The 16177-nt window shown below is 38.9% G+C and overlaps 1 protein-coding gene across 2 annotated transcripts; it reads left to right on the top strand.

Moving 5' to 3' along the window:
• The first annotated feature begins 3782 nt into the window (after positions 1–3782).
• DTD2 (D-aminoacyl-tRNA deacylase 2) lies at positions 3783–15848 on the top strand. Of its 2 annotated transcripts, XM_077938617.1 has the most exons (4): positions 3867–4010; positions 4914–5018; positions 8242–8311; positions 13415–15848. In XM_077938617.1, exons 1-4 carry the CDS (start codon positions 3900–3902, stop codon positions 13738–13740), a joined length of 612 nt encoding a protein of 203 aa, XP_077794743.1. In that variant the 5' UTR covers positions 3867–3899; the 3' UTR covers positions 13741–15848. The 2 variants fall into 2 exon arrangements, with proteins under 2 accessions (NP_001181600.1, XP_077794743.1); NM_001194671.1 differs by lacking the exon at positions 4914–5018 and having other exon boundaries at positions 3783–4010; positions 13415–14124.
• Positions 15849–16177: the final 329 nt, after the last annotated feature.

Genomic DNA, 16177 nt, shown 5'->3' with positions numbered 1-16177 from the left:
GCTAGTGTCAAACTCTTGGGCTGAAGTAATTCTCCAGCTTCAGCCTCCCAAAGTGCTGGGATTACAGGCATGAGCCACCACCATGCTCAGCCTCTCTTCACCTTTTGAAAGTGTGCCATCTGTTTTCTGTCAAGACAACAGCTTTGACATTTTTTCCAAGCCAAAATTATATCTGTCACTGCATAGAACTTTAGGAAACTAATTTTTTCATTTATATGTTATAGTAGACAAAACTGCTTTTTCAGAAATCCTTAAATCCACCTTCATATATAACCAGCATAGCTGTTCATCCAAATGCACGTCCTAATTTGGCCTTTCCCTCTTCAACATACAGTGTAACCTCCCCGTTTGCTCTTTTGATCTCTAAATCACAATGTCTTGGTCAATAATATAAAACACTCTACTCCACAAGCCCTTGCCATGGACTCAACCTTGAATGATCCCATTGTTCAACACTTCTCAAAAACCCAGTTGAGAAAATTGATTAGGATTAAGTGAAGTACACAAAGTTCATGCATTAATCTCTAGTAGAGTAGGACTGCCACATTAGCATATTTAGACCATATTACATCTGAAGACTTGCTTTTATTTTGGGGTTATATCAAGGGATTCTGATTTTATCAAGGAACAATTAAAGAAATTGCCCTAGAAAATCTGATACTACATCTTGCTGTAGGGACATAGTTTAGCATATTTCTCACTATCTCCTGTGCTTAGTACTTGGGGTCATAGTTAGGTGTCTTCCACAAAAAACTTTTCTCACCCTCTTTGTTCTGAGTTCTCATTTACCAAGCAACATCCTGATTTCTGTGTTACTCTCTCTACATAAAAATAATATGCTGGTCATACCGATTTTGAGTATTTCTCATAGTTAATTAATAAAGAGACTTCTGAATATGATCTAGCTTCCTGTGCTTACCCACAGGGGGAACATGCTGATCATGCCCTGTGTGAGAATTTCCACTCCATGTCATGGCAATATTTCTTATTATAAATGACTAAATCAGTATTCTGGTTCTACCCCAATCTAATGTGCATTTTAGTTAATGTTAACCAATTTCTCAGAACCTGGTTATCTCCCTAAGCAATGAAAAAAAAAAAAAAAAAAATCTCTGGGCTTTAAACTAGAAGGCTAGATCCAGTCTTCCCTAAGATAAAATACCTACCTCTTCCAGTTGCACTTGTATTTTTTAGTTTTTAGTTTTTTAGACGGAGTTTCGCTCTGTCATCCAGGCTGGAGTGTAATGGCGTGATCTCGGCTCACTGCAAGCTCCACCTCCTAGGTTCACACCATTCTCCTGCCTCAGCCTCCTGAGTAGCTGGGACTATAGGCACCGGCCACCACACCTGGCTAATGTTTTTGTATTTTTTAGTAGAGACTAAAAACAGTTTCACCATGTTAGCCAGGATGGTCTCAATCTCCTGACCTGTGATCCGCCTGCCTCAGCCTCCCAAAGTGCTGGGATTACAGGCATCAGCCACTGCACTCCGCCTGCACTTGTATTTATTAACATATCCTATATAAAGTCTCAGGTAAGAGGCTCAACTTAGAGCTAAATCTGAGGAAAAGCTCTGCTTATCCCTAGAACTATGAAATAGATTATACTGCCCTTCCCTATCCTCTCCTATTTACAATCAGGAAGCTTAGCATCAACTCTAAGGAATCTTTTAGAAATTGTTCTCAAACTTTCCATGTTTGTCAAATACTTTGAATGCCAGAATTTGGGGCAGCCAACTTGAATGAATTAAAGAAGTTAAAATAACACTAAATTAGTTATTATACCATCTCAGAGGACCTAGAACCCATCCACAATTAATTCCCTATCCATATGGTACACTTTCAGTATTGTAGGTGTTTGAGAATTATCTCTGCTCAATGATTTCTCATACAATCACAAGGCAGAGCTCTCTTACATTCCAGTGAACCACCATCTTCTTGTAAAGCCAACTTAATGCTATGCTTTGCCTTTAGTTCCAACTTGAAACAAATTGTACAAACTACAGCACCTCATATGTACATACAATGAACATAATTGTTTTATAACAAAAATTGAAGTTATATATTTGTGAAAACTTTGCTGCATACTATATCATCTCAGCACTCTAGGCGAGAACCACTGCCTTACCTGTTTTCAATTTCCCCCATTGTGGCTTACTGACATAATTCTAATTTCTTTATTCTTAATGCTTTAATTCACATTTTACTATTTTATTGCATGCATGTCCTTCCTTCTTAAATTATTTGTAGAATGAAACTAAGTGTTCAAAAAATAACATACAGAAAGAAAATGCTGTCTTTGGTGGCTACTCTCTATTACCTTCTGCAAATAGAAGTAAAAAATAAATGAGTCACAGCCTATTACTGTACCTACAGCAATGTCCACGAGATCCTCACTCAATAGGAAGGTTTAAAGTAATTAGTGATTTTTTAGAAGCTAATCATTACCATCCATACTCCATCTATTCTACTCATAGGAAGGGTTTCCCAATTTGTTAAAGACACCCTCACTGTAGAAAGATCTCTGTGAACCATATACCCTATTTTCAATAGACCTCCCTATTTCCTGCAACCACATACAAACGGACACCAAAGTCTTCTCTTATTTTGGGACGTAGTTAATGGTCTGTATGTCAAAGTTTCTTTCAGGCCTGTAAAATCTGAATCTGAGAGACGGAGAGAAAAGAGACTCAGTAGTTATAATGACATAAAGGTGCAAACGTGAAGCAATTCAACTTGTCTGTGCTTTGCAGACAAATGTCAACAAATGTTGGAATCCTTGCAATGCAGCAATCAGAGATCATGTGACATTTTGCTTTCTGTTTTTACTAAAAGCGTAAACCTGGCTGCAAGATAACCAGCAAACAAGCAGCTTCGATTTTGTGTACAAAGGACTGTTGATTATACATGGATTATTTTCTTCAGTCACACTACTTTGTATGGATAGCAACACTGTCAGTGATGTCATCTTTTTAAACAACAGATCCGAATGTATAGGCACATTGTGTCAACTGGCCCAAATCAATGACCTGGGTAATGCAATCAGGGTAACACTATTATTCCTCATCTAGACCATCCAAGCCCATAGAAAAATAAATGCTAATCTGATGCATGTTTAAGGAATACGTTACATGGGAAAGAAAATCAAGCCCTTGTTTAGTTTTATTTACATTCTCATATGTACTTCCAGAAAACGCATCACAGAATTTACATCATATGCATCAGAATAAACTGTTTCATTTTTGTATTAGTAGCGGGCTAAGTTATTAACAATCACACTTTCTTGGATAAGAACATTTTTAACAAGGATATCTCCTAAAGAATGTGTATTCATATAGCATACCAATACCTTTTCACAACTGTGGAATCAGAATGATTTATAGCATTCCCGATAGAGAAGGCAGCATTGTTTTATTGATTGGAATAAGGAAAATTGTGAAGGATGTATATATAGCTTTTAGTTCCATCTCCGCTTGCTCTTTGATTCAATTATTTGTTTACTCACTTTCATATGGGCATAACATGAATTTAAATCAAGCAGATTTAAAATTTTTCAACAGTTGGAATCTAAGCTTTCTGAGGTGAAAAATGTTTCTTAAAAGGTTTGTAGGAAAGAGATCTAACGAGTCTTTTCAGTCGTTTAATAAAAGTATACACTGAGCGCCTTTTGCAGAGTTGGGCAGGAGCTGCGGAGCAGCTTAGCGCTACGCCGCCCTCCAAGATCGCACATCCGGGACATCCGAGAGTCGGGCCGAGCCCCCGCCCCTAGAAGGGCGGGGCCACTGGGCGATCGGGGCAGTCCCTTCGTCGTGCCCCGCCCCGTCTGCGCCGCCTGCGCGTCGAGGAAGGGGCCTGCGACACGCGGCCCAGTAAGCGTCCGGCCGCGGCGCGGGCCTAAGCCATGGCTGAGACTAGCCGGATGCTTCAGGCCCGGGCGCTCCTGCAGCAGTGCCTGCACGCCCGGCTGCAAATTCGCCCAGCCGAAGGGGACGCCGCGGCCCAGTGGGTAGAGGTAACGTCAGCCCGGCAGCTCTCGTTATCCTCCGGCATGCGGGGCGGTTTTTTCCGCGTTATCTCGGTGACCCGTCTGCTCTGTGACTCTCTCTGAGACCGGCGGTCCGGCCGCGGGGATACCCGGTCAGCTTGACGCTGGCCGCAGTGGCCTGCCTGGCTGCGCTTGTCTTTTCGGTCCTGCATCACCGTTCCCCAGCGCCAGTTGTAGCCCCCGAGCGGAAGAGCGCGTCTCCCTTTTTGCGGGGACCACGGGGATTTGAAACTGAGTTCGGTGGACTTCGGGCCTTACTGTCTCAGACCCCTTGTAGCTCGTGGCCTATGCTGGTCGAGGGCAAGCTTGTAGGTCAGGTTTGCTGCAAGAGTTCATGATCTGCTTTAACTTACGCCTCAGATCGCGTTGAATTCCCCCTTATGTTGACTTGGTCTTAGCAAAGACATGAGATTTCCTAAGAAACAACTGTTTTTCAAGAAGCCTTTTAAAAATTTTGACCTATTTCCAACTGAGAAAACAAAGACCACTACTTTTATAACAATGTTGCATTGTTATCAAACACATTTCTCCAAAGAATTTAAAACATTTATGTCACTATGAGTTCCTTATACTTTCATACATACTTTCCTTTTTAAGACAGCCTGCCCCCACTGCATACAAAAACAAATAAAATTTTCTTTAAGGCCTCTGACGTAGTTTTGAAGTACGTTGAAATGTAAGAAAAAAATTAGTTCGTAATTAAGACTTTTGTAGACACTCAGAAACTTCAGTGTAGCAAAATCTCATTCGCTCATCTTTTCTGCTGAATTCGGTCCCAGATCTAGCATTAATTAAAACAATGTTAGTTATTTTATATATTTTTTATTTATTTATTTATTTTTTGAGATGAAGTCTTGATCTGTCGCCCAGGCTGGAGTGCAGTGGCACGATCTCGGCTCACTGCAACCTGCGCCTCCCAAGTTCAAGCAATTTTCCTTCCTCAGCCTCCCGAGTAGCTGGGACAACAGGAGCAAGGTACCACGCCCGGCTGATTTTTGTATTTTTAGTAGAGACGGGGTTTCGCCATTTTGGCCAGGCTTGTCTAGAACTGACCTCAGGTGATCCATTTGCCTCAGCCTCCCAAAGTGCTGGGATTACAGGCCTGAGCCACCGCGCCCGGCCTACTTATTATTTTAAATAGTACCAGTGAACTATTTGATATGTGGGTGATTATTCTAAAATCAGAATCTGTTGCCCTGTGCTAATTTGGAAATATAAGCATAGAAATCTCTGTATTCTTATCTCTCTCCCAGAAATTCACTTTTCTTATTTCTTCTTTTTGTCATGATTTTTTGTGAGGTCTTGATATCCTTATTTGAAATTTTATTATTGTATTTTGCCATCCTATCTAAAGAATTAACTGGCTGGGCGCAATAATCCCAGCACTTTGGGAGGCCGAGGCTGGCGGATCACTTGAGGTCAGGAGATTGAGACCAGCCTGGCCAACATGGTGAAATCCCATCTCTACTGAAAATACAAAAATTAGCCAGGCTAGGTGGCGGGCACCTGTAATCCCAGCTACTCAGGAGGCTGAGGCAGGAGAATCTCTTGAACCCGGGAGGCGGAGGTTGCAGTGAGGGGAGATCCTGCCACTGCACTCCAGCCCGAGCCACAGAGTGAGACCTCCTTTCAAAAATAAATAATAAATAAAATAATTATCCTTTCTTTTTTTTTTTTTTTTTTTTGAGACGGAGGCTTGCTCTGTCGCCCAGGCTGGAGTGCAGTGGTGCGATCTCAGCTCACTGCAAGCTCTGCCTCCCGGGTTCACGCCATTCTCCTGCCTCAGCCTCCTGAGCACCTGGGACCACAGGCGCCCGCCACCACGCCCGGCTAATTTTTTGTATTTTCAGTACAGACGGGGTTTCACCATGCTAGCCAGGATGGACTCAAACTCCTGACCTCGTGATCCGCCCGCCTAGGCCTCCCAAAGTGCTGGGATTACAGGTGTGAGCCACCGCGCCCGGCTGAATTATCCATTTTTATAGTTGCCTCCAGACACTATAAATAACAAACTATCAGTCATTTAGTTTCCTTCCATGCTTATTTATCTTTTTTATGTTTTTCAGGCTACATCTTCTTATGCAAAATCACATATATTTTATTGCTGGCATCCAAACTATCAGTGTTTATAAACTTAAAAACTATTTTAAAGGCTTTCCCTTTTGCTCCTACACACATAACTAAATTAAAGAGCTGACAAGTAATTTAGATGGTGAGAAAATGTAAATTCTTCTTATGTGTTCTCTACTGTTCTATTATTAAAAGTTCTGGTTTTTTTAGAAACAGCATTTTAATTGTCAAGATTTGAAGGTTACTTTCTTTGCTTGTTGTTAGTTTCATTCATTTAGAACTTTGCTGTCACAGACTAATGTTTTTGTTCCTGGTAAGTGAACTTTTTAAAGCTACAGTGAGAATTATCTGTATTTTTCTATATATTTGAAATGTTTTATACCAAAGAAGTTATATGGAAAGTGATTTTGACTTGAAGAGAAGTCACAACTTAAGATCTATTATGGAATAAATGAAAGGCAAAGACCTTAATGAGGAGATAATGTTAGTGGAAAGAACAGTTATCATTGTGCAAATAATTAGGTATTTAATTCTGACATTGCATGTGTCCAAATATAAATATCCTTAAGATTTTGATTCATGACGAAAACAATAGTAGTGGAGAGGCCTGTGACAATAGTGCAAATACCTATAATAACTTGCCAGCTTCTTAAGGGTATGCATTGGAGGCCCTTGCCTATTGTTTCAGTAGCACAATTGCACTTTTTAAGACTCACTTCTTTTCCAGGTAAATCAAGTGTGAGTGCAGAGCTGCATTTACATGTATCTAGAAAATTCTTTGGATAACACATAGAGCCTGGAACATATAGTTGAATGTTAATGCAATCAACAGATAAATTGAATCCCTATCATGTACAAAACAGCCTGTAAAGTGCTTTGGAAGTTAAAATGTGAAATAAATTGTGCCTCTGCCCTTAAATTTATTTTTACATACTCATTTAATAAACACTAATATAGCACTTACTGTGAACCAGGCACTGTTTTTAAGTACTTTATAAATATTAACTCATTTAATCTTCCTAATAGCTCCTGGAGTCAAGGTTAATTTACAGAATCAAAAAATCTAATGATTCACTCAGAAGCAGAATCAAAGTCACTATTCAAATGTCTCTTTTCTGTATAGTCTCTGTCCTACAAGATCTAAGAAATATCCAAGTCATTATGTAAAATAAATAAGCCTATATTCCTGATAACAACCAACCTTTTAATGTAGAACTTATTATCACAAATGCAATTTTCAGGTCCCTATCATGTTTATTTAAAGCATTAACAACAAATAATAATAATTGGACAGTTTCCTGGAGTTTATAGAAATAGAATCAGACCATTATTTTCATTATCTGTAAGTAAATGGATTAGGGGAAATAAAGAGAGATGATGTCAAAAGATATCAGTCACATGTTGTTTATCCATCAGCTGTATCTGGTATAATGTAAATTCACTTGGCATTGAATAAATGGGGCCCAGCAAATGAAATGTTTCTAAGTCTGTCACCCTTACTTGGGAAAAGGCTGCTTGATTGTTTTAATGATTTTGATTAGAAATAAATGTTTGAAGGTATAACTTGTCTTCACTGCTCTTCGCTATATTTTAAACTTAATTCTTTTTTTTTTTTTTTTCGAGATGGAATCTCTCTCTCTTGCCCAGGCTGGAGTGCAGTGGCGCGATCTCGGCTCACTGCAAGCTCCGCCTCCTGGGTTCATGCCATTCTCCTGCCTCAGCCTCCCGAGTAATTGGGACTACAGGCGCCCGCCACCTCGCCCGGCTAGTTTTTTGTATTTTTAGTAGAGACGAGGTTTCACCGTGTTAGCCAGGATGGTTTTGATCTCCTGACCTCGTGATCCGCCCACCTCGGCCTCCCAAAGTGCTGGGATTACAGGCATGAGCTACCGCGCCCTGCCTTAAACTTAATTTTTGAAAGAAATAACAACCAATGATTGAAACTTGAAAAATATTTTGTTTTCTCACATGAGAAATCTTTTGTAAAGTTCATTTTCTGTGCTTTTAACCTCTATGTCTATAATATTAATAGTTGTGAAACTGTACCCATTTAGCCCTGTATCTTTTTTAGCCCTGTATCTTTATAGATATTGTTGTAATCTGAGTTTACTGTGGTGATTTCTCATAGGTCCAAAGAGGATTGGTGATCTACGTGTGCTTTTTCAAGGGAGCTGATAAAGAAATTCTTCCCAAAATGGGTATGTGTTTGACTTTGTTTCTTTTTTTTAAGAGTGAGAGGCCAAGTGTGGTGCTCACATTTGTAATTCCCAACACGTTGGGAGGCCAAGGCAGGTGGATTACTTGAACCCAGGAGTTAGAAGCTGGCCTGGGCAACATAGTAAGACCTCTTCTCTACAGAAAATAAACAAAAGTAGCTGGGCATGGTGACTTGTGCCTATGGTCCTAGCTACTTAGGAGGCTGAGGCTGGAAGATTGCTTGAGGCCAGGAGGTCGAGGCTGCAGTAAGCTAAGATGGTGCCCCTGCACTCCAGCCTGGGCAACAGAGTGAGACCCTGTCTCAAAAAAAAAAAAAAAAAGATAGTGAGAAAGAACAGTAATAGACAAATGAACCAGAAGGGACAAGAAGCACAATCTTTTTCCTTCCCTTTTATTTTTAAAATAATAATTTTACATATTCATGGGATACAAAGTGATATTTTAATACTGTATACAATGTATAACAATCAAACCAGATATGCATTATCTCAAACATTTGTTATTTGTGTTGTGAACATTTAAAATCCTTTCTTCTAGACTTTTGACAGTATATAATAAATTATAGTTAGCCATATTCATCCTACAGTGCTGCAGAACACCAGAACTCATTCCTCCTATCTAGCTGTAATTTTGTATCCATTAACCAATCCCTGCCCATCCTAAGATGCACAATCTTAAACTGTGCTGATGTTATTAATTACTTAATTCTATCTAGTGTTATTGGCCTTAGCTATTTGCCTGTTTCAAAGTTTAAAGTAAGCAAGTATGGTGAAATTCTTTTAAAACATCTGCAGCATTTCAGGTGACTTACAGATTGATGTAGAAGAGTGTACATAAAAACACATATACACAATGCACTTCAGCCAAGGATACAGAAAATTCTTGGAAGTAGGGTGGTCACACAGGGAGAAACAGATGCTGCATTTCTTAATATAGTTTCCTTTATCCCCCAGAGCCCCTAACAGAGGCAGTAGATGACGCTGTATATACAAGATGTGGGTCTCATCAAACCTGGACAACTCAAGTTTATATCATTATTATGGAAGAATTTACATTAGCCCTGTATGCCCTTTTTTGTGGAAATAAGTATAGATATAAGGTTCTCCTGGGTCTTGAGCCAAATTCAGTGTCATCACAGCCACACTTCCTCCAAGGACGTGGAAAATAGAGTCAATGTTCAGGGATCTCTGAACACTAATTTATCTACCTGCAGCTTTCTGGTTTCCTGGATAGGCTATAGCACTGTATAGTGATATGTGTATATACACTATCTCACATGGCTATAGTATTTCATGTGATAATTACATAGGTTCAGATATACCAAATCAAATCATATACCCTTTCAGGATACTATTTGGATATAAGGATTATATCCACAAACAAGCATACATACAAACTTGAAAGAAAAGAAGCTATCCTTAAGGTTGGGAACAGGTTGTATTCTCTTCATTAGTAAAGGACAGCATCCATTAGTTGGATTAATAAGAAATATTAATTATACAAATGGGCAGTTGAAGCTTACAGAAGTTAACCTAGAAGAGCTTCAAGGGCAAATAGGCCAATGAGGAAGAGCTTGGACAAAAAGCTAAAATTCCTAGTGGGAATTTTTTAGTAACATATCAAACATGTCTGACAACTTTGTCAAAAGATGAAAACCAGACTTAAGAGACTATGCTAGGTGAGAATGGAAAGCCAGTAACAGCAATAGTTTGAAATTTGAATCCAGAAGATAATAAGGAACCTCTGAAGGGTTAAGAACAGAATGTTCTGGTCTGAAGAAGGAAAAAAAAAAAGAGAGAGGCCGGGCGCTGTGGCTCACTCCTGTAATCCCAGCACTTTGGGAGGCCAAGGCAGGCATATCACGAGGTCAGGAGATCAAGACCATCCTGGCTAACATGGTGAAACCCTGCCTCTACTAAAAATACAAAAAAATTAGCGGGGCGTGGTGGTGGGCGCCTGTAGTCCCAGCTACTCGGAAGGCTGAGGTAGGAGAATGGTGTGAACCCAGGAGGCGGAGGTTGCAGTGAGCCGAGATCACACCACTGCCCTCCAGCCTGGGTGACAGAGCAAGACTCCATCTCAAAAAAAAAAAAAAAAGAACAGAACATAATGTAATGAGGACTCCTATTATAGAGAATAATTTGTCAGATCCTAATGCTGGAGTGTTAGACAGTCTGTCCACTTTCCTAAATTAATATTTTGCTTTGGATTAAATCTTTTTTGGTCCATAAAAAAATAGAAACCTTCAAAAACAGGAAAGAAAGTTTTTGTCATTCTGGCTTAAGATTGACTTCATAAAGTTGTCTTATGGAGTCTCAAATGGTTCTTCATCATAATAGTATGAAATATGCCTACTACATCCAAACTGCATGTTGTTTTATAGTGATTAAATCCTATGCGCTTCCTTATCTGTCTTTGTGAGTTCACTTTAAATACATGCATAAGATTGTAGTGAATTTAAAACACCAAGGAGGTCCACCCTAACTCTTGTAGCGGATAGTCTAACACTAACACATGATTTTTTATATCATGATTTTCAGTAAAGAAATATATGACTCTAAGAATCACATTCTACTCTTTTGAGTTGTAAGCAAAGTAAGTCCATCTATTATTAATAGTATTAGCTTGTACTTCACTGTATTCCAGTAGGCTAAGTAAGTCAATGTGATGGAATTCTCTGAAGCCTCACCTCATATTTATGATATAGATTCAGATATTTCCAATCAAAGCATATATCCCTTGAGAATATAATAACCAGTTATATCCACAAAATCTGAAATAGCATAGCTAACATAGAGATGTATAGAATCTTCCTCCATTCACCTTCAATATAATTGGACTGAGGGCCAGAAACCTGTCAAAGCTTAATATCCCATATACATCATTAGAGATACTTGATTGATAACCTATTTTAGGATATTTCAGTTTCCAACATGCCATTAATTCATTGTCTCGTTTTAATTCTACTTACTGGTTCTACATTGTATTTATCTACATACTGATATATGTATACCAACAGCATTAACTGAAATCTCAGTTATAGCCAGTAGAGGGAGGTACATGGAAATATAATAAATTGTAGCATTATCTCTCAGGCCTGTTATTCCAAAATTGCCTATTTACTCTGTCACTAGCCTGAGGCCTAGATAGCTAGATAGTGATTTTGAGTGGAATGAAGTGCTCTGGAAAGTTTCCTTACAAGCAGTCAGTAAAGACTGCTGGCTAAACAGCAAAGTCCTATTTGTGATAGAGAAAACTAGAGGTAAGTAAAAATAAATGTTAAGTGAAAATTGATGATGCCTAATGCCTAGCTTAGAAATTCATTTGGGTGTTCACCTTGGCAGGTTTTTACCAGATTAATTCCATGATTTGTAGAGAGGGGTAACAATATGAATATTTACTACAGACCCTCTAATAATTAAAACCATTAACTACCCCAACAGAAAGCATACCTTTTAAAGCCTAATTTGAGGACGGGTGTCTTGAAGTTTATATAGTTCCTTCTACCATTTGCCCTCTCAGGACTATGCTTTGCAAACAGAAGTCAGGTACACCTTTATAGAGGTAGGGAGACCCTAGGTCTATTTATATTAGACACTTCCTTTGCTTATTGTTTCAAAAATGGTTAATGTTGAGGTATAAAGGCTTTCTAAGTTTAGACTTTTAGCTATATATGGATACTTATTTTGGTTTCAACACTTCTTTTTTTTTTTTTTTTTTTTTTTTTTGAGACGGAGTCTCGCTCTGTCACCCAGGCTGGAGTGCAGTGGCGCGATCTCGGCTCACTGCAAGCTCCACCTCCCGGGTTCACGCCATTCTCCTGCCTCAGCCTCCCGAGTAGCTGGGACTACAGGCGCCCACAACCGCGCCTGGCTAATTTTTTGTATTTTTAGTAGAGACGGGGTTTCACCGTGGTCTCGATCTCCTGACCTTGTGATCCGCCCGCCTCGGCCTCCCAAAGTGCTGGGATTACAGGCGTGAGCCACCGCGCCCGGCCGGTTTCAACACTTCTTATTAGCTATAAGAAATCTCATGAATGCTATGCAAATAATATTACGTTTTCTTATATGTATATGAAGATAATGCCAGTAGCTTTATATGTTTTTATTTACTTTTTCAGTTATAACAATGAATTTCTGATGATTCTTGCTTTCACCTTTACCCTTCTCTCATGAGTTATATTTATAAAATAATTAGTCCATATTAATATTGCCTTTAAGGTTATTAAACAACAAAATTGGCTGGTTTATAATGGGATTGAAACAGGAACCTTTGTCTCCACTTAGAACTCTTGGCAACTAAGTTTAAAATAATAACTGCACTAAAATTTTTATTTGATATTCCATTATAAAGAAAAATTTAGCTGGGTGCGTTGACTCACGCCTGTAATCCCAACACTTTGGGAGGCCGAGGTGGGTGGATCATGAGGTCAGGAGATCGAGACCAGCCTGGCTAGTACAGTGAAACCCCGTCTCTACTAAAAATACAAAAAATTAGCCGGGCGTGGTGGCACACGCCTGTAGTCCCAGCTACTCAGGAGGCTGAGGCAGGAGAATCACTTGAACCCAGGAGGCGGAGGTTGCAGTGAGCTGAGATCGCGCCATTGCACTCAAGCCTGGGCAACAGAGTGAGACTCTGTCTCTAAATAAATAAATCAAGCAAGCAAGCAAGCAGAATTTGGTTTAAGGAGTTACCCTTGTACTTTTCCAGTGGGATTTACTTACTAAATAAAAGGAACATGAAAGTAAAATCTTCTCACGTATTCCCCCAGGGGAACAATATTTGAGGTTCTAGTGTACAGTTAATTCTTTAGACCTTTCTGGATGAACTTACTGTTAGGTGATCTTAACTGCCAATTCAGATTTAAAATATCATACCATTTTCTGCATGAAAATTGCTTTATTTTTCATGCTTAGATTATTTAGCTTAGTGAAGCAGTATTTTAAATCTAAATAGAGACTTTGGGTTAGAGGCATGAGCTGACAAACTGAATTTTAAACATGAGATTTGCTGACTAAAAACTTGATGGTTTTCTTCATGTTTGTTTTTCACTTTAAAATGTTTTGCCTTTCTTCCTCACCCAGTTAATACACTGTTAAATGTGAAATTAAGTGAGACAGAAAATGGCAAGCATGTCTCTATATTGGATCTACCTGGCAACATTCTTATTATCCCTCAAGCTACCCTTGGAGGAAGACTAAAAGGAAGAAACATGCAATATCACTCTAACTCTGGAAAAGAAGAAGGGTTGGAACTTTACTCTCAATTTGTGACGCTATGTGAAAAAGAAGTAGCTGCTAATAGCAAGTGTGCTGAAGCTGGGGTTGTAGTGGAACATGGCACTTACGGGAACAGGCAGGTGTTAAAGCTGGACACCAACGGACCATTCACACACTTAATTGAGTTTTGAAAATGAAAAACTAGTTTCTATAGCTGTTTTCTGGTATGAAATGATCTAAAGTATAATTAGATTTTCTTTCCCTTCATCTTGAATGTACTAATCTTCAGCATTTTTAGACAAGAAAATCTTGAGTTTCATATGTAACTCTGCACCTGCTAATTGGATGACTTTGCCAAGTCACCTAAACTCTGGATCTCAGTCACTTTTGGTCCTACATTCCTCTACCCTTCTACTTGAAAATTTGAAATACGCTGTCTATTCACTTCATAGTCATTAAGGAAATGTTCTTAATTTTTTTTTGTTTTTGTTTTTGTTTTTGTTTTGAGACGGAGTCTCACTCTGTTGCCAGGCTGGAGTGCAGTGGCGCAATCTTGGCTCACTGCAACCTCCGCCTCCCGGGTTCAAGCGATTCTCCTGCCTCAGCCTCCCAAGTAGCTGGGATTACAGGCGCATACCACCATGCCCAGATAATTTTTTTGTATTTTTAGTAGAGATGGGGTTTCACCGTGTTGGCCAGATGGTCTTGATCTCCTGACCTCGTGATCCGCCCACCTTGGCCTCCCAAAGTGCTGGGACTACAGGTGTGAGCCACCATGCCCGGCCTCTTAATTGTTTTTAAAAAATTATGTACATCTTGAGTATTTTGCTGTGAAGAGAGTCACGCAAACAAGAAAAACACATTTCTTATACCATCAAATTTGTATAACATGTAATAAAAATAACTATTTGTATTAATATTAGGTAAACTGCAGCACAACCCAATTATTACTTTGTTAATTTTGTTTACTATTTCAGTTTTCTGTATTCCCATATGTAAGTCACCATTTCTTTTAATATGCATGAAAATGTAATATAAGGCCAAGTGTGGTGGCTCATGCCTATCATCCCAGCACTTTGGGAGGCCGAGGTGGGAGGATCACTTGAGCCCAGGAGTTTGAGACCAGCCTGGGCAGAATAGCAAGACCCAGTCTCTAACATATATATATGTAATATAAAGGTGTTATTGTGTGCTATATTACTTTCCAGGGACATCCAAATGTTTTACATTACTTTAAGAATCTTTACTTGATATAAGAACAAAGTATAAGGGTTTAAAAGTTGTTTTTATTAAACATACTATATAAGTGGGTTAATGGTCTATTTCTCAGTTTTTACCAGAACCATGTGTCTCACTTTTTGTCTTTGCTTTTTAAAGAACTAGTTCATGAAATTAGTGTTAGTTCATAAATTGTTTAAGAAGTTCCTTTCCCATTGAATTAGATTGCTATAAAAGGGAGAAAAGGGGAAACTTCCCGTAAGAATAGTTTGAAAACAAATTGACTTGTTCATTTCCATATTATCTGCTTGATGATATGGAGCCAGTGTCAATTTTTCTGTTAGTGAATGTTTTGAACTAGATGTTTGTTCCCATCCCCAAAATTTATATGTTGAAGCCCTTATCAGTGTGATGGTATCTGGAGATGGGGCTCCTCCAACTATTCCATCCCACAACACCCCCGCCTGAGGACACAGCGGGAAGGTGACTGTCTATAAGCCAGAAAGAAAGTAGTCACCAGAAACAGACCATGCGGACACCTTGAGCTTGAACTTCTAACCCCCAGAACTGTGAGGAAATAAATTTCTGTTGTTTAAACCACCCAGTCCGATGGTATTTTGTTAGGGCAGTCTGAGCTAGGACAGTGATGTAAGATAGACAGCTAGTAAAGTAAACTTTTCAAAGGCAAGAAAGGAAGATATACAAGAAATTGAAAGAATAATTAAGTCAGTAAGAGGTAGTATTCAGTTTTGGCAAACTCCTCTGACTTGAGTTGAAAAGGCTTTTTTTTTTTTAGAGTAAAAACCAAATAACTAATTCTAATTGACAAAAAAAAAGGTAAACAAACATCCTAAATAGCTGCTGAAAATGTGTCTTATAGTTTCTTTAGGTCTGTGTTCCTAAGATGCTTAAAATTTTATCATGAAAAAATCCTATTTTCTCTATACCCTTCCTGTACTATTCTATTTTGGAACTAAGAATCAATAAGTGGCTTGGTAATGAGCTCATTGTCCTTCACTTTTGCTTTATTGATTCATGATACACTTATTGAAATGTAATAAACTATTCATAAACTGGCAAACTCCAATTGTCTCATAGTTTCTCCAAAGAGGTATGTACGTCTTTCAAAAAGATAATGTTACCGATTTTAAACCATTTTGATTTTATGTCTAGGTGAAATGCTGACTCATAGCCCTTGATTGCTGTTTTAGAGTTCAGGCAATCCTCTTTAAAAAATGTGCTTGAGGTACCAGGGAGAATAACAGTTTCAAGTACATGAAAGGTTATTAAGCAGAAGATGATAGACATCTTTGCTTAATTTCCAGAGAGGCTACAACAAGGGAAAAGGCAAATGAAGTTGTGGATATGAAAATAACTGTACCTTGGCTTTCTGTAGCTCTTCTGGCCAAA

This window comes from Macaca mulatta, chromosome 7 (genome assembly GCF_049350105.2).
Source record: "Macaca mulatta isolate MMU2019108-1 chromosome 7, T2T-MMU8v2.0, whole genome shotgun sequence".
Taxonomy (NCBI): Eukaryota; Metazoa; Chordata; class Mammalia; order Primates; family Cercopithecidae; genus Macaca; species Macaca mulatta.
The sequence above is the reverse complement of the archived record's forward strand: the minus strand, read 5'-3'. Positions and strand labels throughout refer to the sequence as shown.